Source organism: Amborella trichopoda, chromosome 11 (assembly GCF_054954075.1).
Source record: "Amborella trichopoda isolate Santa Cruz 75 chromosome 11, AtrichopodaSantaCruz75HAP2 v2.0, whole genome shotgun sequence".
NCBI lineage: Eukaryota > Viridiplantae > Streptophyta > Magnoliopsida > Amborellales > Amborellaceae > Amborella > Amborella trichopoda.
The window spans coordinates 2,305,772-2,329,287 of NC_142346.1; the positions used below are offsets into that span (position 1 = coordinate 2,305,772).

General features: G+C 32.9%; 1 protein-coding gene across 5 annotated transcripts; it reads left to right on the forward strand.

Moving 5' to 3' along the window:
* Positions 1 to 747: 747 nt before the first annotated feature.
* On the forward strand, positions 748 to 8,768 carry LOC18441365 (monodehydroascorbate reductase). 5 transcript variants are annotated; one of them, XM_088851978.1, is made up of 11 exons: positions 748 to 855; positions 1,288 to 1,420; positions 3,517 to 3,588; positions 4,553 to 4,604; positions 5,343 to 5,423; positions 5,577 to 5,695; positions 6,019 to 6,229; positions 6,518 to 6,636; positions 6,934 to 7,059; positions 7,620 to 7,760; positions 8,042 to 8,768. In XM_088851978.1, the coding sequence occupies exons 2-11, from the start codon at positions 1,370 to 1,372 to the stop codon at positions 8,360 to 8,362; spliced, it is 1,293 nt and encodes a 430-aa protein (XP_088708104.1). In that variant the 5' UTR covers positions 748 to 855; positions 1,288 to 1,369; the 3' UTR covers positions 8,363 to 8,768. The 5 variants fall into 5 exon arrangements, with proteins under 5 accessions (XP_088708104.1, XP_088708106.1, XP_088708108.1 ...); XM_088851980.1 differs by having other exon boundaries at positions 752 to 786; XM_088851982.1 differs by having other exon boundaries at positions 853 to 904.
* The last annotated feature ends 14,748 nt before the right edge of the window (positions 8,769 to 23,516 follow it).

Sequence of the window (23,516 nt, forward strand, 5' to 3'; positions counted from 1 at the left end):
ATAATAATATAGTATATTATACATTGTATTTTATATTTATTCTATTAATTTATATTTTTATTATATAATATTATAAGTATCTATTACATAAATAAAATATGATATATAATAAACTATATTATATAATAAAATATATTATATATTATACCATAAAATATATACATATATCATATATAACGTGATGTAAAATATAATACAATGTATTTTATATTGATTTTATTGATATATATTTGTATTATATAAGATATATTATATAGTGAATTATTTTATTAATTTTTATTTTTTTATATAATATACATAAAATAATATATATATAACATAATATTGTATTTTTATTTATTTTATTATATAATACATATATATATAATATTATATATTGTATATGTTTTTATTATATAATATTATAAATGTCTATTATATAACTAAAATATAATATATAATAAAATATATTATATATTATACAATAAATTATATTGTATATTATACAATAAAATATATACATTTTATATAAGAGGTTCATAAAAAAAAAAAATTTCCTCGAACATTGTTTTTAAAGCAAGATTGGAACTCGAACAGTTCCTTAAAGTTTTATTTGAAATTCAATTTTTTTATCAAACACGATACTTGAACGGTATCAAAAAGTTTCAAATTTTTTTTATGAAGGTACTAATTTCTTGGGTGGGAATATTAAAAGGGTTGGTGACAATAGCGGTCGCCTCATTTTCTTTACTGTCCTTTTACCAAAATTGTTGGTCAGCCAATGCATGGCCAGCCTGCCATGACCAGGTATACTTTTTACTATAAATGGGCGCCGAATGCTCGTTCCTTTCATTTTCCTTTTCCTCTCTCTCTAAGGTTAAGCTCAAATCTCTCTCTCTGGTTTCAAATCCCTCAATAAGCTTAAGTTCAAATCTCTCTCTCTTTCTCTCTAGTTTCAAATCCCTAAAAAAGCTTAAAGTTCAAATCTCTCTCTCGCTAGTTTCAAATCCCTGAAAGAAGCTTAAAAGTCAAATCTCTCTCTCTCGTTCTAATTTCAAATCCCTGAAAAAAGCTTTAGTTCAAATCTCTCTCTCTCTCTCTCTGGTTTCAAATCCCTCAGATTCAGAAAAGATCTTACGTTCAATTTTCTCTCTGTACTGTATTCAAATCCTAATCTCAATTGCAGAGCATAATCAAGCTCTGTTCTCTCTGCATCTCTTTCTATCTCTATGGTTTGAAATAGAGAAAAGCTTAAGCTCAAAGCCCTCTCGCTATCTACTGATTTTCAAATCCTGATCTCAATTGCAGAGACTAAGCTCAATTGGAGAGAAGTAGCTTAAAGCCTTCTATTTTAGCTGGTTTTGAACTAAGAAGCTTCGGTGCAAGAGCAATGGAAACTCATTCCTTCAAGTACGTGATCCTTGGAGGAGGAGTTTCAGCAGTAAGTTCCACCGCTCGTGATCTTTTCATTCTATTTGAGTTACTGAGACTTGGTTTATGTAATTTTGTTTCCTGATCTTTTGTTCTGTGGAATTCTTTAATGGAAAAAACTCTGCTCCCGTTGTAATCTTTTATTTGCTTTCGAATCAAGCTTTGCAGTTTCTCTGTTTTCATTCTGTGAAACTTTTGGGGTGAAAATGCTCTGACTTTCGTTGCAATAATTTAAAGTAGAAGAATTACTTGCAAATTTGGATTTTTCTAGTAAGAATTTGCTGAAAAGAAATGAATCCAAGGATTTGATTTTTCTAGTGTTTCAAGACTTGGCCGAGTCTAGGCGCACTCGGACTCGGACTTGGGCGGCTTCGTCCCGAGTTTTAAGTACAACTCAAGTTACGTAAAAAAAAAAATCCTAAACAATGTAGAAAAATATAGGATTGTTGTATGACAATGATTGCTACGTGCTTTTTATATTTTTGCCATATTCCGTATTTTTTATTTTCCCTTTTTTGGATTTTTTAAAATGTTCCTGACTAGAAATCAGTTGTTTAATGTATTTTTTTATATACTTTTTAAAGCTTATTTGAGTTTTTAGGTTTCTTTTGGTTCTGAAAAGAGTGTATGTTTCAAAATTTGGATCAGACAAACGGCCATAAGATAGTTTTTTAAAGTTGTTGCATCATATTACAGTTTTTTAAAGTTGTTGCATCGATACAACAGTTGCATGAAATTATTGCCCCTTAACCTTTACAATTGCATGGAATCATTGCCCTTTAACCTTTGCTACTTTTATTTCGTTATTTAATATTTTTCACGGGCTTTTGCGCTGTACAATATAGGGGACTTGCGTGATTAACTTGCCTCAGGCTAGGGCTGCGTACCTGGCCCGACGAGTGTTTCAAAGCACTGGTTTCTAGTGGCCATGATGCTGCATGATTGTGCATAAATGATTCCATAGAGCTACAAATACACAAGATTTTCACAAATGCAGTCTGAATGTTATCGCAGTGATGATTTTTCTGGGGTTTGGGTTTTGTAAGAATTAGTTTGCTGACTTGACTGTGTACGCTTGGATTTAAGGATGACGCCTTTTCGACATTTTTTTGGTTTAGTAGAACCATTGCTGAACTTTTTCTGGATCATCATTAGTATGGTGACTTGTATGAAAGAAAGTGTTCATTTTAGTGGTTGTAAGGATATTTTTACAATAATTTGATTTGTGCTCGAGTTGTAGGAGCAGCAAATATTTCCTGTTTTTGTTTCTCGTTTATATTCTCTGCTTTTTCGTCCTTCCTTTGTAACTCTTTTCTCTAAGAAACTCTGTTTATTTTTCTATTTTGGTAATTAGATTTTTGTCGTATTTGAGAATTATACATGTCTGATATCACATTTGATAATTATGATCCACTTAGAATGATCCTCGATTCCATTTGCATGCTGTAACTCATTATCTTTCCAGTTACCACTTTCGTTAGCTTGTTTTTGTAATTTTTTTAATTCAAAAAACTCTAATATTTATAAGATACTACCCTTTGCAAAATTTCTATTAAAGTCACTTGAGAACCAAATTCTATAATTTGGAAACCCATGAATTTTTTAAATGATTTCTTGAAATTAACAATTTAATCAAGCAAACTTGTGGCCTTTCTAAAATTATTCTGAGGTGGTTTTCGGATTCTGATTACGAGTGTCTTAATTTCCAACTTAATATACTTGTTATTAAACTTCCAAATGCTACTTTTAGCATTTTACGGCAATAGTTTGTTTGTCACTTAATACAAAAATCCTTGTAGATTATTTTTATTGTGAGGGACGCTTCTTTCTTCGTCTTCTTGCCTTATATGGATATTTTGATTTTGAACTTATTTCCAGGACGACTAGGCATAGTGTTGCTAAATGGTCTAGAATACTGTGAAGAATGATTTCTGAAATCTAGATTTCATTTTATTTTATTTTATTTTATTTTATTTTTACATGCTTCAGTTTTCAGTTTCTGTTTCCTGGTGTAAACTCTATAAAAAAAGATAATGCACACTATTATACTTTTATTGACGCAATAATTTTCCAGTAGCAATTTGATCTTTTCCACTGTGATTGCAGGGATATGCTGCTAGGGAGTTTGTTAAACAAGGACTTCGCCCTGGCGACCTGGCAATCATATCCAAAGAGTCGGTAGGCGTTTGAAATTTTTAGTTGAATTTGTCAACAAGGGCTACTGTTGAGTGCAGTGGTTTTTTCTTTTTATTTGTTTCTAGTTTAGTTGGGCACTATCTTCTTCTGTGGTGTTTGGGCAAGTGGTGATGATTCTCTCATTGCTTATGCTTGACTGAGTAATCCTTTTATGATTAAAAGAAAAAGAATATTGTTAGTTGCTTCAAATTAGTACATGATGAAGTATATTCTTCAGAGTAAAATTTATGTCTTCCAGTGTTCTTGTACGTCCACACCTTCCAATTTTGTCGAGACTAAGTTGGTACGGGTGAGGTGCACATCTCTCAATTTTGTGGTGACTAAGTCGGTCTGGATGACGTTGAGGGTTGAAATGGGATCTTTATATAATTAATGAGTTGTATGCCCATCATTTCCTAGTTAGTCATCTCTATGGAAGGATATCTTTCCATCTCTCTTTTTCTTTTTCCCACAGTTTTCCTTCTGAGGGCCTTTATTTATTCAGCTTAAGGTTATAGAGAATTTGAGCTTTAATCAGTTTCTCTAAAATACTATGTTTAGGTTGACATCTGCATTATGGGCATGTATCCGTAATCAGTGGAACAGCTGAATATTGTTGATTTTGTGCACTTTATGCACAGAGAACAAATAATATTTGAATGACATAGATATGCTTAATTCATCTTATAGACCAACCATTTCAGCATGGGTAAATTCTCTAATTCACAGCATGTTTGAAGGGCTAGTCTTATGAAAAGTTCGTCTAGATTGTTATTCTGTTCAACTGCAAAGAAACACTTAATCCACATGAAGTCCCTTTTATGAAAATATATCTGGTTTATATTAATGTGAACCTGCTGTTGTTTTCCACATGGTCTTGTGGTGGTGGTGCTGTTGTTCCGTGATACATGCTTCTTCCTGCTGTGAGCTTCATCTAGATCTAATATGCACTTGACAAACTTTACAGGTGGCTCCTTATGAACGTCCAGCACTTAGCAAGGGCTATCTTTTTCCTGAAGGTATGGGAAAACCTTTGAACTTGAAGAGTTTGTAAGCATTCATGCCTGTTAACTATCATTTAAAAAGAGAAGTACTAATATTGCTGATTATGCAGTATTCATACTTTAATGTCTATTTGATTTGTGTGGCTATTAGTTGAATTTGCCTTATTTTATTTGCATCAAGTTGAGACAACATACTTTTAATTCCAGCTGATGTGTGCATTCAAATGTTAGAAATTGCAGCATCATCAATGTCCCTGACTTTTAAATGATGCATTAGCACAGCGTTTAGATCATTATTGCATCACTTATTTTTGTTTGTCATGCAATATGAGTTAGCCTTGCCAAGAAGGTAACTAGCTGCCTCATGTAAACTAAAAATTTCTATACCAGTTTTGTGGTTCTCAGAAGATGCTTTCGTCTTTTGGGGTAATTTAAGGCACAAATGTGGTGCATGTTGATGTTCTAAATGCAACATTCTTGTAAGATAAGGCATTTGATTATTATTTTTAACTTGTCATGTTTCTAGACATTCTTACTCGCATTTTCTGTAACTTCAAGTTTGTTGCTTCTTTTGGCTTATATCATTAAAGGTCTGATGAATCTGGTGCATGTTTAACCTTATCTCTAGAAACATCATCAATCATCACTCTTCTATAACAAGCCATGTGAATTGTGATCCGTCAATTATGCCACGATCTTTTACTGAGTAGATCATTATGGGCTGCTCAACTTTTTCCCTGTATGCATATTCAGGAGCAGTGGATCTTCCTGGGTTCCATGTTTGCGTTGGAAGCGGGGGCGAGAGATTACTTCCTGAATGGTACAGCGAGAAAGGTTGTCACTTCTTAATATGCTTTTGGCTTTCCATTATGTTGATATTAAATTTGAATTGAGAGTCTTATAGAACCCCATGACTGCACTAACAATTATGTGGGTTCCTGAGCTTCACGGATGCCCTAATATTTTATTTCCAATGGGTTCCTGCAGGCATAAAACTCATTCTTGGTACCGAGGTAACCAAAGTAAATATAGCCGAGAAAACTCTTACAACTGCAGCTCAAGCTGTCTTCAAATATGAGACTTTGATAATTGCAACTGGATCTTCAGTAAGTTTCTTTTAATATATAACCTATAAAGGGAAAACAATATGGTTGTTTTTTTCCTTTCCAACAACAACATGATACCTTACAGCGAAAGTGTGTGTTATTTTCTGTTATTTGCTCATTTTCTCTTGTATGTCAATGTGTTCCTATACTGAAAGAAAGAAATTTAATTACATCTCATGAGCTACTATCTCATTAGATCTGTTGTCAAAGCTATGTAGTGTCTTGATCTGCTAATTGTGGAAAATCCACTGTTTGAATTCATCATCTTGCTTTCTGAGTTTTATGAACTTTTCCCTGTATTGGTCTTTTTATTACATTTGCAGGTAATAAGGTTGTCCAATCAAGGTGCTAATGCCAAAAACATATTTTATTTGAGAGAAATTGAAGATGCAAGTGAACTTAGAAAAGCAGTAGGGGCAAATAAGAATGGAAAAGCTGTGGTTGTTGGTGGAGGATACATAGGTCTTGAGCTGGGAGCTGTACTGAGAATGCACAATTATGATGTCACAATTGTCTACCCTGAACCATGGTTTTGTAAGTTGCAACTTGTCCCATACCCTGTTAGAAATTAGTACTCTCTCTCTCTCTCTCCGTATACACATACATACATACATATACACAATGCTGTATGTATGCATGTATTTATGTGTCTTTTGTAACAAAAGCTGCTTTGTCTCTTATGATATTTCTTGTAAACATTGACGGTCACAAGTAAATATTGTGGTTTTCTTTCATCAAACAAAATCTTATAGTTTTTAAAGTCAGTGGTGGGCTTCATTTTCACTTTTAGATCTTCTGTTTAGAAGTGTATCTTTCTTGTAGTGCCCCGTCTCTTCACCGCTGAATTAGCTCACTTTTATGAGGGTCACTACAAACACAAGGGAGTAACACTCATCAAGGGAACAAGAGCTGTTGGATTTGAGTCACATGCAGATGGAACCGTAAGATACACAACAAAATTTTTAAGTAAATACAATAATCTAATGGACTATGATCCCTACTCCAAGTTACATCTGCTGTGTGCTTGTTTACAAATGATTAGATATTAATTGTTCTCTGGTGAATGTACTCGTGATCTCCACTTCAGCTATAACCAACCATCCATTTGAATCAGACAGTTGATGTAGACTTGGAGTACCTAAACCCATAGTCCAAATGCCAAATTTAAACCGGTTCCTAATTTTCGCTCTTGGGGTATGTCATTTTTTTGTGCTTGACTTGAAATATACCTTGTTCAGGTCAAGACAGTGAAATTGAAGGATGGTAGAGAGCTCGATGCTGACATTGTTGTTGTTGGTATTGGAGCAAGGCCACTCATATCTCTTTTCAAGGACCAGCTAGAAGAGGAAAAAGGTGGAATCAAGGTTTGTTTTCTTAATGCACATTAACACCTGCACAAATGGAAAAAGGAAAAATGTGGCATGCAAAGTTAATGTTCAACCAAAAAAAAAATTGGAGAATAAGCATAATTGGAAAATTCACCATGCAAAGTTGTATTGCATAGGATACAATATCGGGGCATCCACCATCCGATTGAGATAATAGATGGTGGGAATCAACTGTAGTCTGGCCAACAGGAACAATCATCGGCGTGGTACAGTTAATCTCCACATCCATGGTATACAGTGGATGGTGGATGTCCTGAGGTGTATCAAATACCATATGCCTACCATCGATGTGTGTACATGTCATTGACTAAATGCCATAGCTCAGTGCTTCTGCTTGTACCCATATGAGTGGTCTTATGTCTTTAATGCCTCTTGAAGCTAATTAAATTTGATGTTATGATATATTGCTGACTTTTTAGATTCTTGCATCAATACGTATTATCTTGTACTATCTTAAAGGCAAGTTTTTATAGGTAATTATCATATAATAATGACTTATTCTTGGTTATCTGATTATGGTTATTGAACGGATTTAGACCGATGGATTTTTCAAAACAAGTGAGCCTGGGGTTTATGCCATTGGTGATGTTGCAACTTTTCCGATGAAAATGTATGGTGACATGAGGAGAGTGGAGCACGTAGATCATGCAAGGAAGTCGGCAGAACAAGCTGTGAAGGTAAAAAGCATAAAAGAAAATCTCTAATGGCTTCAGTTATACTGAAAGATTAGAGGTTTAACAATAGGTTGAATATGTGGGGGATATTCTATGGTGGAGCAAACAATGACCTCTCTCTCTCTCTCTCTCTCTCTCTCTCTCTCTCTCTCTCTCTCTCTCTCTCTCTCTCTCTCTCTCTCTCTCTCTCTCTCTCTCTCTCTCTCTCTCTCTCTCTCTTGTTCTTCATTTTCCACAAGCAAAATGCTCAATTTCTCAGCTGGCTTTTGCCACACTTTTTGCAGGCTATTAAGGCAAGCAAGGAGAATGAACAGATTCCCGAGTATGACTACTTGCCGTACTTCTATTCACGAGCCTTCGACCTGTCATGGCAATTCTATGGTGACAATGTGGGGGAGCCTTTGTTCTTTGGTGACAATTATCCCTTGGTCCCCAAACCAAAGTTTGGTACATATTGGTTCAAAGATGGCAAGGTGATGGCTGCATTCTTAGAGGGTGGCACACCAGAGGAAAATAAGGCCATTGCCAATGTTGCCAAAATACAGCCTCTTGCTAATGTGGGCCAAATCAAGGATGGTTTCAGTTTCCTACACAGGTTTAAGTGAATGGAGAGAGAGAGAGAGAGAGATAGATAGAGAGAGAGAGAGAGAGAGAGGGAGAGAGAGAGAGAATGTTGGTAAAGTCAAAACCAGGTGATTGATCATATCAGGTGTGTTGATTCATTGGAATGCCTTTTAGTTGGTTTTAGTCTTCTTACTGGGATATTTGACTACAGGCCATGCATGCATGTGTGTCTTGATTTATGGGTGGCACACAAGAGGAAAATAAGGCCATTGCCAATGTTGCCAAAATACTGCCTCTTGCTAATGTGGGCCAACTCAAGGATGGTTTCAGTTTCCCACACAGGTTTAAGTGAATGGGGAGAGAGAGAGAGAGAGAGAGAGAGAGAGTGTGTGTGTGTGTTTGTAAAGTCAAAACCAGGTGATTGATCATATCAGGTGTGTTGATTCATTGGAATGCCTTTTAGTTGGTTTTAGTCTTCTTACTGGGATACTTGACTACAGGCAATGCATAGGTCTTGATTTATGTGTATCTAGCATGAATTAGATATCTAGCATGAATTAGAAAGAGGATGGTATATTGTGAGACCATTTACCATTGTTATAGGTCACTATCAATTTTAGCAGGTAGATGTCAAATCGAAAAGTTTGGGTTATGTTGTGAAATTAAAAAAAAAAAAAAAGAATAGAACTTTCAATCTAGTTAATGACATACATACAACTACCCGATTGAAAACTTGATAGATATATGCCTGATTGTGACCTCTAAATGGTCTCTTTATATAATTTATTAGTGCTAGATCCATATGGATGTCTCAAGCCATTTTTCAAAATGCCCCGTCCTCTCAATCAAATGAAAATTAATATAAAGAGAGAAAGATTCCATGTGAATGAAAATTTTAATTGTGGAGTCTAAGATTTTAGTGTGTATGCTTTCCTCCCAAGAGATCATATATTGTACACTTACTACCTTGGGCATAGGGCTAACATGGGAGGACTTTTTAATCTGAATTTTGGGTTTTTAATCTGAAATTTGGGGCTAACATGGGAGTTACCAATTGTAATGCTCCACCTTAAACTAGTTGGAAATGCACTTGCCTCTAGGCTTTCATTTTCACCTAACGCATTAAAAAATCGGTAATGATTTCAAGAAACGGGTAGCGGCTCACCCATAAAAAAAGAAAAGAAAGAGGAAACTCTTTAAGACAGGTAGGGGTGCAATATTTGGGGTGCAAAAGAGGACGCATTAAAAAATCAGTAAAAATAGGTTTTTTTTGGCATTAGAATTACATTTTTCCTGCAATATTTGGGGTGCAACTTTAAACTACCGCCCAATGAAATACGGGATTCTCTACTAAGAGACTGTTTATCTTTGGATGTGGTTTGTATAAGGTTGCTACCTTAAACATTTCAATTAAGGAGCACCCCTAAATTTTATCACAAATGTGATTTTGATATAATAACTTGAGAATGCAGTTTCATAGATAACTTGAGAATGCAGTTTCATATCTAATTTCATATTTAATTATAGAATTTTAAATTTAAAAAATGGTCCAAATCAAGTAGATCCATAAACATATGAAAATCTTGAAAATAGACGGTTCAAAAAATGTGCTGTAAGGTTGACCTGAAATTTGGAATCCGATATATAGTTAGACTATTAAAATTCATATAATATCAGACAACTGTGACTGTATGATAGACTTTGAATGGTGATGAGCTATGAGTGAAATACTATAAAAATTCGTTCTTGTAAGTGTGTGTGTGTGTATATATATATATATATATATATATATATATATATATATAAATGTGAGATTAGTCTACTAACTCATATGAGCATATGTGCTCATAGGAGCCCAACTGTCCATATTGAATCTAGGTCGATGTGACGGTCATGACCTCATTTTGCATTTGAATTTTAAGTTTTTTCTACTAATACAAATAATTTGAAATTTTAAGCATGTATTCTTAAAAAATAGGTGAATCTAATAAAAAATAAAAAAAAATAATTTGTAATAAATAAATTGACCAAAATACCCTTAAAACAATTTGAGGGTATTTTGGTCAATTTAATTTACGAATTATTTATTTTTCATTTTTTTATTAGGTGCGTCTCACCAAGATGTACACACGCTTCAAAATTTTTTTATTAAACTTTATGACAAACTCAGGCTCTCAGATTTTACATTGGATGGTTGTAAATAATTGTGACCTCTTTGTACCAAATGTAAATGTTCTCATCTTATGAAATCCCTATGAAAGGGCCACACATGCAATGGCTACATAAGAAAATAAATAATATTTTTACTTATAAATTTACCATCATCTTTTTTCTTTTTTAAGAGGGGATTTGGCACCGCCACGAACATAGGAGGTCCATAGAGAGCACCATGGCATCCATCTTATCCTTTGTCTTGGAATTTAATTTCTTTTGAGGCACGGGTCCCATGGCAAAAGTAACGCCTTTGGGACTTTAGCCAAGAAGAATTTGCTGGCTTCGGATTTTAGCATGATTCTTTTAGTAGGTTTAACGTACCCATCATAAATGGAAGCCATAAAAGTGAACTACATGGTGTAGACAAAATGTGTGAAGTAGTAAGCAATCTTGGACATATTACATTACATGGTGGGGGCTCTTTGTTTGATAATGAGTCTTCCTAGAAGGACTCTGGCCTCTTGGCTTTATTCTGTAGGCACTAATGTCCAAAGTTCAAAATCATGCTTCTCTTACCGTGATACAGCTAAAAAATGAACATGTATTCTTGTGGGAGCGCACTGTACACTTACCTCCTTCGGCAGTTTGTAGGGGTGGCAATGGACCCGGACCTGGACCCAAGGGGTATCCAATTTGGATCCGGGTAGGGATCCAAAAATTGGACCTAACGTGTTGGATTTGGATCCAAATCTTGGAGTCGAATACTATTTGGGTCCCAGTCCATGTCCAATATAGTTCGACTGGATTTGAGTCTGGGTCTAGTAATATTTTATGGGTCCCAATACATGAAATATATTTAAATGCATAGATATTTTAATTTTTGGGTCAGGTCCGAGCCCCAAATATTTTGGGGTCCAGGTCTGGTGAGGTCGGGTCCAAGTCGGGCTCGTTGCCACCCCTAGCAATTAGGCTAGACACAGTAATTTTTCTGCATGATCCATTTTAGAATTACGATTGAGTATTTCCTTTTGGGATTGTATGCAATGAGAACATTTATCTTTGGTACAAGGAAATCACAATTGCTACTAGCTATTAAATGTCAAATTGAATGGTTTGGGATGTCATAAAAAGTTTGAGGATTTTTTTTAAAAAAAGTTTTGAGTTTTGTCAATGACACACTGATAATCACATGATTTGAACTCGGACGATCAATAGTGATTGCCTCCTTGTATTAAAAATAAAATATAAAATTAGAATTTTAGTTTTTAAATACTTGGATCTAATTGCCCAAAAATTCGACAGCTCTTTCTTGAGTTGTATGTTTTATTTTATTTCTTATTTCTCTATCAAATAATCTGTTAGCTATAAGCTTTTTCTTTTGTTAAAGGGAAAAGTTTATATAAGTTTGAGACTTTAAACAATCAAACTAAGTTGCGTTTCAAAAATTTCACTAGAAAAGGTTGTTTTGATGCTAAAAAATCATCAAATTGATCATCTTAACCACAAGATGCATGGACATGAGAAAAAAATGAATTTCAAGTTTTGGAAATAGTGCATCTTGTAATGCATTTTGGACGGTCAATTTTCAAGATTTTCAACTTTTCATAGATCTGCTCGATCTATACTATTTTTGAAGCTTTTAAATTTTATAGTTAGAGAAGAACAACACTTGACCTTTTTTACACTTTCCATAAAATATTTTTTGTGCGTGGCATTGTTCAAGGTCAGTATTAGATGAAAATGTGCATTTTTGTTTATTCATGTTCTAACTAATGAATTCTGTTTTGCCTTTTGTTTATCTAAATTTTCATGATTGCATATAACTCTGCATTGACTGAATAAAAGAGAACAGGTTTCCGTGGATCGAGTTTGTATGTGTTTGGAAGTTTTGTTTGTCATGACTTGAATTTCCTACGGCTATGGACCTTATGGCCAAGCCTGTGAATGGATTTACTTGGGTGACTTCCGACAACAGTAGTAGAACAATTGCTGTCATTGCATACGAATCCTATTACTTTCTACTGTTGCTACAATCTTCGTCAGTTTTTGTAGTTGTTGATTTTTGTCTTTACCTTATATTCTAGAACCCAATTGAAGACAGAAGCTTTGATTGTTTAGAGCCTCGGCCTTATACAAACTGCACCCTTTGTTAAAAGATATTATACTCTCTCTGGAGTATACTATATGCTTATTCCTTTTGATAAAACCCCACTTAAGATTAATTTTAGGGAGTGTTACATGAAGACCGACACGTGTGGTATCTAGTTTGAGTATCAAGTGTCCAACCCAAAACGTCAGTACAGCACCAACAAATCTGTACACACACACACATATATATATATATAGGGAAATGCTAACGTAGGCTAGTGGGCCTATAGTTGTATAAGAGACCAACAGCCTAGATTCAATTTATGCCAATTTGACAGATACAACCTTATTTCATAATTGAATTTTAATATTTTTTTTACAAATCTAAAACACGTGAAATTTTAGATTTATATTCTTCTCATCTAGATTCACCCAATAAAAATATATAAAAAATAATTTGCAAGATATAAATTGATCAAAGTATCACTGAAAGCTTTACCCAGTATTTTGGTAATTTATTTCACATTAAATATTTTTTTAATATTTTTATTGGATTCTCCTATTTTTAAAGAACACACGCCCAAAGTGTAAAGCATTCATCTTAAATATGGATGCAAGTAGGTGTTCCATCTAAAACAAAAGAAATTAACGGTCCAAATATTTTCTTACTAGAATTATTATTTCTAGTTTTTAATTATTATTATTTTTTCATATTCATGATCTCAATGTTATAGATTACATGTCTTTAAAAATTAAGCCTTGAAATCCATTTAAAAAATAGATTATTAAGAGGCGCACATTTCTACATATGCGGGCTTGACCGCATAGAAACCAGGCCCTTAAGGTTTTTTGCCATTTTCATGAATGAAACGCTGGTTTAGAAATTAAAGCTTAAGATGCAGGTATTATTGAGTTTTATCAAATGAATCATCGCAATCTAGCGCAGGATTGCTGGACTCCGGCTGCGTACCCGGCCATGGGCTGGGTCCATGTAACCCAAACCTGGTCTGGAAAGCTGGCCAAAGCAGACTAATATACAGGCTAGACCAAAAATTGTTTAAAAAGTAAAGAAAATACAAAAAATTTAAACACATGAAAAATATGTATAAAGTAAAATTAAACAAAGGGTGTGGTTTGCATAAAATTGTAACTTTAAACAATCAAAATAAGTTTCACCTCCAAACTTTGTCATGAGATGCAATTTTAGTGTCAGAAATTCTTAAGACAGTGAGACAATCTATTTTTATTGGTCAGGCTTGATTCCTCGTCGTCTCGGGTTAGTCCAAATGTGGGACACAGTCGGAGGAATCATCTCTCAAACAACCACGAGACCTACGCGTGTGTGCACACCATGTACTTGTAGTACATATTATTGGTTTTGGTGCTATCCAAAATCACCTACATAAGGAAATTCCATATTTTGTGGGATTGAGATATTCTCATATTATGTGGATTGAGATTGATATTGATAAGTTTCTTAAGGGCCGTTTGGATACCTGGAAATATATTGTTTATCAAATATATTACTCGCGTAATACATTACTGCGTAATACATTACCTGTAAATGGATTGTTAATGTTTGGGTAGTATTTAGATGCAACCTGGGAACCTGTAAATGGATTGTTACTGTTTGGGTAATATTTAGATGCAACCTGGGAAATACATTGTTATTGTTTGGCTATATCTGGAAGAAATATAGGAAATGCATTATCAACATTTTACCAACACGTGCCTATACACGATCATTTCTTTCCTTTTTGTTAAAAAATTATATTAAAATGCAGAATTATCATTTCCTTCTTTTTTGTCACAAAATTCCACTAAAATACTGAATTAAAATCATCATCACATCATTCCAAAAAGATTTTTTAACAATAACTTGTACTATTTTACAGTCATGACACTATTTCCTACTTATTTTAAGTGACTTTGGCACTTATATGCAATCACATGTTTTCTAACATGACATTGGTTTCAACATGATAATCATTGGAACAATATGATTGGAATGACATGATTTTATTATGATAAGCTTTATGTTTATTTATTTTTTATAGAAGTCTTTTAAATGTCTCTTTATATAATTTCAAATAAATAATAAATTTATGATACTAAATTCAAAATCTATAGGGTACTAGCTAAAAAATGGGAAGAAATTTGATTAGTAAACTAGAAGGTTTGATAATTGTAGTATAAAATTTTGAGGTATTGGAGGAGACTAAAGAAGTATGTTATTTCAATTGAGATTTTAGTAAGCTCTTATGAGGATTATATTGTTTGAAATTTTTTATTATGATTGTGTTGTGTAATTTATCATTGATTACTGATTTTTATTTTTATTATTTTTGCTTTTATCTGACGCTGATGCATTCTGAGGCGAGGAGCTTAAAAAGGGAGGAATCACATTATATTGTGTGAAATTTTTTATTATGATTGTGTTATGTAATTTACCACTGATTAGTGATTTTTATTTTTATGATTTTTGTTTTTATATGACAGTCAGATAAAGAGACGAGCTTAAAAAGGAGTGATCACCTAGTTATTATGAAGAGAGAGGACATAAAAGATTTTTTTTAAAGATTTCCCAAAATTACCCGTCACTGTCGTAATAGATTTTCCATGACCCCTGATTTTTTTTAGAGAAATCACATATAATCTCTTTCCATTTCCTTATGTACCTCATTTTTTAAGAAATCTCGGCGTTATATCTTTTCATTTCTTTATGATTAATTATGCCCCATTTTTGAAGAAATATCGCATAATCTCTTTCTATTTCCTTACGATTAAATGTACCAATATCATAATTCTTTGTAAACTATTGTCACTTAATAGATTTTCAGGTATACAAACGGTCTCTAATGGTAAGGAAATGGAAAAGGATTACTGGAGATTTCTCCAAAAAAATCATGAAATCTATTACGTTCGCTAAAAGGTGTAAAATCTATTACGCCCTTAACGGTAATAGGAGGAAATTTTTCCGCCAATTTCTCCATGATTTTAGCTACTCAAAAATCTCGTCATTCACCACTTAATAAATCACAATAAAAAAAAAAGTTTTCTTCAATTAGAAGCTAAAACGGTGTTGTCCCATCTTTTGGCACCAATAGTTCGCTTTGAAAACCGAATTAGCTCAAGATATTTAAACCTCAGAAATCACATAGCAGTCCATCTTCTTAAACTAGCAGCTAAAACCTAGCAGCCACATCTTCTCCAACTACACTAGCCGCTAAAACCTAGCAGCCACATCTTCTCCAACTACACTAGCCGCTAAAACCTAGCAGCCACATCTTCTCCAACTACACTAGCCGCTAAAACCTGACAGCCACTTCTTCTCCAACTACAGTTGTAGCTATGGTTTATTTCCAGATATCAAATATTTATTGTTTTGAGTTCCCACCTTCTTCAACTAGCAGCTAAAATCTGGCAGCCCCATCTTCTACAACCATAGTTGCAGCTAGTGGTTTTAAAAGTGGATCAGTGCCCCAGATCGGGTACCTCAAAAACCCATCCGGATCTATGAATCGACGATCCGGATCGGCAATTGACCGAATCGGTCCTATTAAGCCTTAAAAAATCCAAAAAAATTATAAATAATTCATTATAAATGTTATTTTTTAAGAATCTAATAAGAAATATGGGTATTACAATATTAACTGTCATTTTTAATCAATTTGTGAATAATCAAGATATTCTTTCTCTGTATGAACTTATGTTAACCATTAAATTTGCATCACATAAAATAAAAAACATAGAATTACTACGGATAAAGTATATAATCATACATAGACTACAATAAATAATAGATTAAATCGATAAAAAATGACTACTAAAATCTCGAATTGGCGAGAAAACCTCATCCACTAAAAAAAAAAAACCAAATTATTACAACATAACTAACTATAATCCAAAATTATTACAACTTATCTAACTATAATATTATATATTGCAACGAAAATTGTTGGTTTATATTTTATTATATAAATAATGGCAAATTTAAAATATTTTATAATATTATTTAATTTAAAATGTATTATTGACAATTATAAGAAAAATAATACATTACAAGATTTATAATGCAAATAAATATATAAAACATTTGATTATCAATATATAAATTATTCGAATGAGCATCAATTTTCGAAATAACACTTCAAATTTTTAAAAGTATAATTTTTTAGAATTCTAGAATAAATTTAATGGAAGATATTGTTAAAGACAGAGAAATATTTCAAATGTATATGAATCATATCTTAAAATTAATAATCCTAAATTTATGTTAAAGCTTATCATATTATAAAAATAAAAATTATAATTAGATAAGTTATTCCTAGTTTGTATTAAAAAAAAATTTGTTGTATTAAGAAATATCTTTTATTTTTTTGACAAAAAATACTTGTTGTATTTTTTTTTTTACGAGAAAATATGATATTTATTGTATTACTTTTTCTTTTTTTTTGACAAGAAAAAAAGAAGATGTTACATTAGCCTTTTTTTTTTTGCTTGTTGTATTATTTTTTATTTTCTTTATTTCTTTTATCATATTATTTTCTTCATTTTAGTTTTATTTTAAGACAAAAATAAAAACCTTTATTTATTTATTTATTTATTTATTTTATGAAGATAAATTTTAGTTTTTTTTTTAAGACAAAAGTAAATGCTTATCTTCTTCTTCTTTTTATGATATTATTTTTTTAAAAAAAATTATGATATTATTATCTTTTTTTTCTCTTTTTTTGTATGAAGTTAAATTTTAGTTTTTCTAAAGACATAAGTAGAAACCTAACTTCTCTTTTTTTTATGATATATTTATGACCTACCGTAGTCGTATGTCACTAAGCGGCTGGAATCACGATTTATGACGTAAATCGCGATTTATAACGTAATAGGGGCGATTCACTGGAATTGCAATTTATGACGTAATTGGGGCGATTCACTGTTCAAAATCACTCACTAAGCGGCTGGAATAGTGATTTATAACGTAATAGGGGCGATTCACTATTCAAAATTACAGGTAATGACTTGCCCTGTGACATCATTAAGTGGCTGGAATCACGATTTATGAAGTAATAGGGGCGATTCATGGTTCAAAATCGTCGATTCTCCTCTAGGATCGGACGATTCTCGGTTTTGCAAAAGAATTGACACGGGGTGCTCGATTCCTCGTTGATTCTCCTCTAGGATCGGACGGATCTAGATTTTGCAGAAGAATCGACACGGGGTCTCCGATTCCTGTGTCGACTCGCGACACGCGCGAGTCGCGTGACGTAATAGAGGTGATTCACTGTTCAAAATCGCACGTAACGACTCGCCCTGTGATGTCACTAAGTGGCTGGAATCGCGATTTATGATGTCATAGGGGTGATTCATGGTTCAAAATCATCGATTCTCCTCTAAGATCGAACGATTCCCGGTTTTGCAGAAGAATCGATACAAGGTGCCCGATTCCCGTGTCGACTCGCGACACGGGCGAGTCGCACGTCACTAAGCGGTTGGAATCGCGATTTATGACGTAATATGGGGGATTCAATGTTCAAAATTGCCGATTCTCCTCTAGGATCAGACAATTCTCGGTTTTCCAGAAGAATCGACACGGGGTGCCCGATTCCCGTGTTGCAACTCGCCGATTTTTAAAACCTTGGTTGCAGCCATTATTTATTTCCAGATATCCAAGATTCAATTTTTTGAGTTATGCAACCACAATTGTAGCTATTGTTCCAAAAAAATAAACGAATTTGGGTTCTCTGCTTAGATTAATCTGTTTATCTTTTTGGCTTTATTTTTTCTTTTTTGCTGCTATTGTTTGCTGATAAATTCGAAATACTTGAGTTCACTCACAGAGAATCGTCAAATCAGTGTGCTTGAATTGTTTTGTTTTTTTTTTCCATAATTTTTTAAAATTAATTTACCCCTTCAATCTCCTCCAATGCCCCAACATAATTTCTCCTCCAATACATCTCATTTAGGCATAAAGCCTTCTAAGTTACTAGCCAAATTTTTCCATTTTTTTTTTTTCCTTTTGAATTTGCCCATGGAAGTTTTCTGGAGATAGATGATTGAATGCTTTAGCACAAGAAAAGAAAACTTAAAAAATATGATGGCTTATCATAATAAAAGTATGTTATTCCAAAGTGTTAACATATTGAAAACATGTGATTCCATGTCCAGACGTAAAGGCATACAAAAGGTGTGGCTAATTCATATGCCTGATGCAATTATAAAGTTTAAGCTACATTCTAATAGGGATTGTACGCTCAACCATGTTTTGGGTATAAAGCCAAAAAAGAAAAAAAAAGAGTTGGTAATGCATTTCCCATCTTTCTTCTGAACATAGCCAAACAGTAACATTGTATTTCCCAGGTTGCATCTACATACTATCCAAACAGTGACAATCCATTTGCAAGTAATGTATTACGCTAGTAATATATTTCACAGACAATATATTTCCAGGTATCCAAACACCCCCTAAGAGAAATAGAAATCCAAAAAGGTTTAAAACTCTTGGATATTTCTCTTAGTCTTTTGAGATATATGTAAGATCTATAAGAAGTTTTCTATTTAGTATGGATTCCTAACTTTAGATGGATGGGATCAAAGTGCAGAGAATTTATATGCCCTATTTGGATCACTATATGGGAATGGTGGTTCATCTAAAGAGAGAGGGAGATAGAGCCTCATGTGCATAAGATACAATTTCCTCTTAAAAAGAAGAGAGCTTCATATGAAGAAAAATATTAATGATGCCTCCTGAAGACTCCTGCAGAGTGAGGTTGATTTTTTTATGGAGAAGCGGTTCTCATGGAGATTTGGGGTTGTTTCCCCTATTAGTGAGATAAAGTCTCGTTTGGTTTCAAAGTTGTTCTCTTTCCAAACAGTGGTCTAGTTATGGAATAGAGATGAGAGATCGACATAGTGCCGTTTCGGAGACCATGTTTTACTTGGTTTAGGTTTTTTTTCGAGGTTTGTTCCAAAATCTTTGATGTAGCTTTCATTGGTATAGTGGATTTTTATTTGTCGAGCCCGTGGATGTAGCTCTTATAGGGTGAACCACTTAAATCTTTGTGTTCTTGTTATATGTGTTTCATGTTTTATTTCTCATACTTTATATGCTGAATATTAACTCATCGAGTTTAGAGCTTCCGCGCACAACAAGTGGCATCAAAACACTGGTTTAGGGTTTTTCGCTATGGCAATAAAGGTTTCGAATGCAAAGTTCTAGGTAGAGAAATTTGATGGCAAACACTATTTTTCAGCAAGAATGGAGAAGAAATTTATTCGGCAAAAAATGAAGAATCTATAAAGTTATCCAATGGATCTTGGCATGGTGAGCAAGCGATTTTGATATCAAGGTGGAGATTGTTGGTTTTGGTGCTATCCAAAATCACCCACATAAGAAAATCCCATATTTTATAGTATTAATTAAAATTGATCCATTATGTGGGATTGAGATTGATATTGATAAGTTTCATAAGGAAAATAAAAATCTAAAAAGGATTAAGATTCTTGAATATATCTCTTGGCCTTTTGAAATATATGTAAGATCTATAAGAAATTTCATATTTAGTATGGATTCCTAACTTTATATATATATATGATGAAAGTGCATAGAATTTGTGTGCCATATGGGAATGGTGGTTTCTCTAGAGAGAGGGGGAGATAGAGCCTCTAACTGTCCTTGCTGTGCGGTTTGAATTCGGCTCCCTAGCTTCCCTGTGCAGCACTTGGATCCATACACTAAAAATGACTTTCAAGGTATACTTTTTTGGGTCTGCTCCTATTGGTAATACGGTAAATTTGGGGTCTAGACTAAAGGTTAGAGGGGTGATGGACGTGTGTTCAAGACAGAGTAGGTGCGAATGGGTGAAGTGCAGAGGGAAGTGTGTGAAAGAAGTGCGTAAGAGAGTGGAGATATGAGTATGCGGTAGAGAGAAATAGAATGCAATGTGAGTATGAGTGGGACGTGTAAGGGAGAGAGCGTGTGAGGAGAGTATGAATACGATATATATATATATAAGAGAGTGTGTGTGTGGTGTGAGTGTGAGGGTAAGAGGGTATGGTGTGAGTATGAGTGAGAGTGTGAATGTGAGTGTAGATGTGTGAGTGAGAGTGTATAAGGTGAGTGAGTGAGAGTGTATGAGGTGAGTGTGTGAGTGAGAGTGTATAAGATGAGTGTGTGAGTGAGTGTATGATGTGGGTGTGTGAGTGAGAGTGTATGATGTGAGTGGGAGTATGAATTTGAGTGCCAGTGTGACTCAACGTGTAAGAGAGGGGCGAGATGAGATTTGACCGAGAAAAAAGAGAAATGTTGCGTGCTAGAGAGGGAGAAAAAAGGGAATGTTCGTGAGAGAGAGAGACACACAATTGGAAGAGAGAAAGAGAGAGAAAGGTGACGTGATGGATAGAGAGAGGGGGTGAGATTTGGAAAGAGATAGAGAGAAAATTTAGGGAGAGAGACAAAGTTGAGAGAAAAGTTGCGTGAAGGGAAGAGAGAAAGAGATATGTCTGTGAAGGAGAAAGATATGTTCGTGAAGGAGAGAGATAAGTTTTTAAGAGAGAGAAAGGAAGTAGAAGGTGGTGTAAGGGAGAGAGTGGGAGAGATGAGATAATAATGGATGGGTCCGCGTCTGGATGCGGGCCCGAGATGTTTAAACAGAGAGATAAGAGAAAATTTAGGGAGAGGGGTTGTGTTGTGTGTAGAGAAGAGAGAAGATAAATTCGTGAGGGAGAGGGAGAGATTCAAGGGATTGTGAGCGTTAGGATTTACGTGTAAGGGAGAGAGATAAGATTTGAAATTTGAAAAAGAAAGATGGAGAGAAAGGTGGCTCGAGGGTGAGGATGTAGAGATGAGATTTGGAAAGAGAGAGAAAATTTAGGGTGTGTTTGATAAGTAAAAGTTTTTGGAAGTGGGAGTTAATTGTCCCACTTCCATGTTTGATAGTATTGTGTGGAAGTTGTAAGGCAGAAAAGCGATCTTTTATACAGCTTTTTTTTAGAAATAATCGTAGAGCAATATTTCATAATTTGTGGGAGAGTTCCTTTTACTCCCAAAAGCTTCGTGTATCAAACAATCTTAGGGAGAGAGGTTGAATGGAGAGATTTATGGGAAGAGAGAGAATTGAGAGAAAAGCTACGTGGAAGTGAGAAAGAGAATGGTTACGTGAAGAGAGAGAATGAAGAATTAAGGGGTTTTGATACCTGAAAATATGTTATAATGAAACATATTATTTTAATGGTAGAAAATGGAAATAAATTGTATAAGTACATCTTGCATCTATATATTTCTACACTCACCTATGCATATCCATTTTTATAACCCTCTCTTCCCAATTTGGGTTGTAGCTTCACATCCCTCTATATCCAATTTGGGTTGTAGCCCTCATGTGAAGCTATCAGCTCTCATCTCTCTCCAATTTGGGTTGTAGCACTCATGTGAAGCTATCAACTCTCATATTATTATGTCATCGCTCGTCAAGCCCTTGAAGCAATTTTTGTATATTCTGTGTTGTTTTTTATTTTCTTCATCAATTCAAAAAGGATAAATTGTAACGATTACTCTCTCTCTCTCTCTCTATATATATATATATATAAGAGTAAATCGATTAAGAAAAGAAATTCTATAATTAATTAATTGATAAAAATGAACTTCTGAATTCAATTATTTCTATTCTAAATTAGAATATAGAATTTCTTGATATTCTATTTATTTTATAGAAAAATGAAATTTCAATTCAAATATTAATATTATAAAAAATATTAATATCATATTTTGATTCTTTTACTTTTATATTTAAAATAAAATAAATAATGATTACTATGTTGTAGCACTTATGTGAAGCTATCCGCTCTCATATTATTGGGTTGTAGCACTTATGTGAAGCTATCAGCTCTCATATTATTATGTCATCGATCGTCAAGCCCTTGAAGCAATTTTAGTATATTATGTATTGTTTTTAATTTTTTTCATCAATTCAAAAAGGATAAATTATAACGATTACTATATATATATATATATATATATATATATATATATATATAAGAGTAAATCTATTAAGAAAAGAAATTCTATAATTAATTAATTGATAAAAATGAACTTTTAAATTCAATTATTTATATACTAAATTAGAATAGAGAATTTCTTGATATTCTATTTATTTTATAGAAAAAAATTCAAATATTAATATTATAAAAAATATTAATATCATATTTTGATTCTTTTACTTTTATATTTAAAATAAAATAAATAACTATATATATATATATATATATATATATATATATAGTAATAGAATAATAGATCAATTAAGAAAACAAATTCTATAATTAATTATTTGACAAAATGAATTTTTGTATTCATTTATTTCTATTCTAAATTAGAATATAGAATTTCTTGATATTCTATTTATTTTATAGAAAAATGAAATTTCAATTCAAATATTAATATTATAAAAAATATTAATATCATATTTTTATTTTTTTACTTTTAAATTTAAAATAAAATAAAGTTCTTATTTATTATTATTTAAAATTAAAAACAGGATTTTTTTGGGATTAGGGTTTTGATCGAGTCAAAAAAAATGATAAATTATATTTTATTTAAATTGTAATGATTGCTCTGTGGAAAAAAAAAATAGGATTTTTTGGGATTAGAGTTTAAATTCAATAAAGAAGTGATAAATTAGCCACCAATATTTTTTTTTTCACATTGTCCTTTTCCAATATCTCAATCTAATTTTTAAAATACTTTACCATTTCACAATAATTTTTTTAAAAAATACATCACCATTTACTATTTAAACTACAAATTAATGATATTTAAAAGTTGTGAGTAAAATAGTTCACTCAATGTTTATGACGAATATTAATTCACACTATTAAGTTATTATTCTCTGAGGCAAAACAAGCATGGTATATTAATGCTATTTATACATATGCATTTCAATATTAATTCACACTATT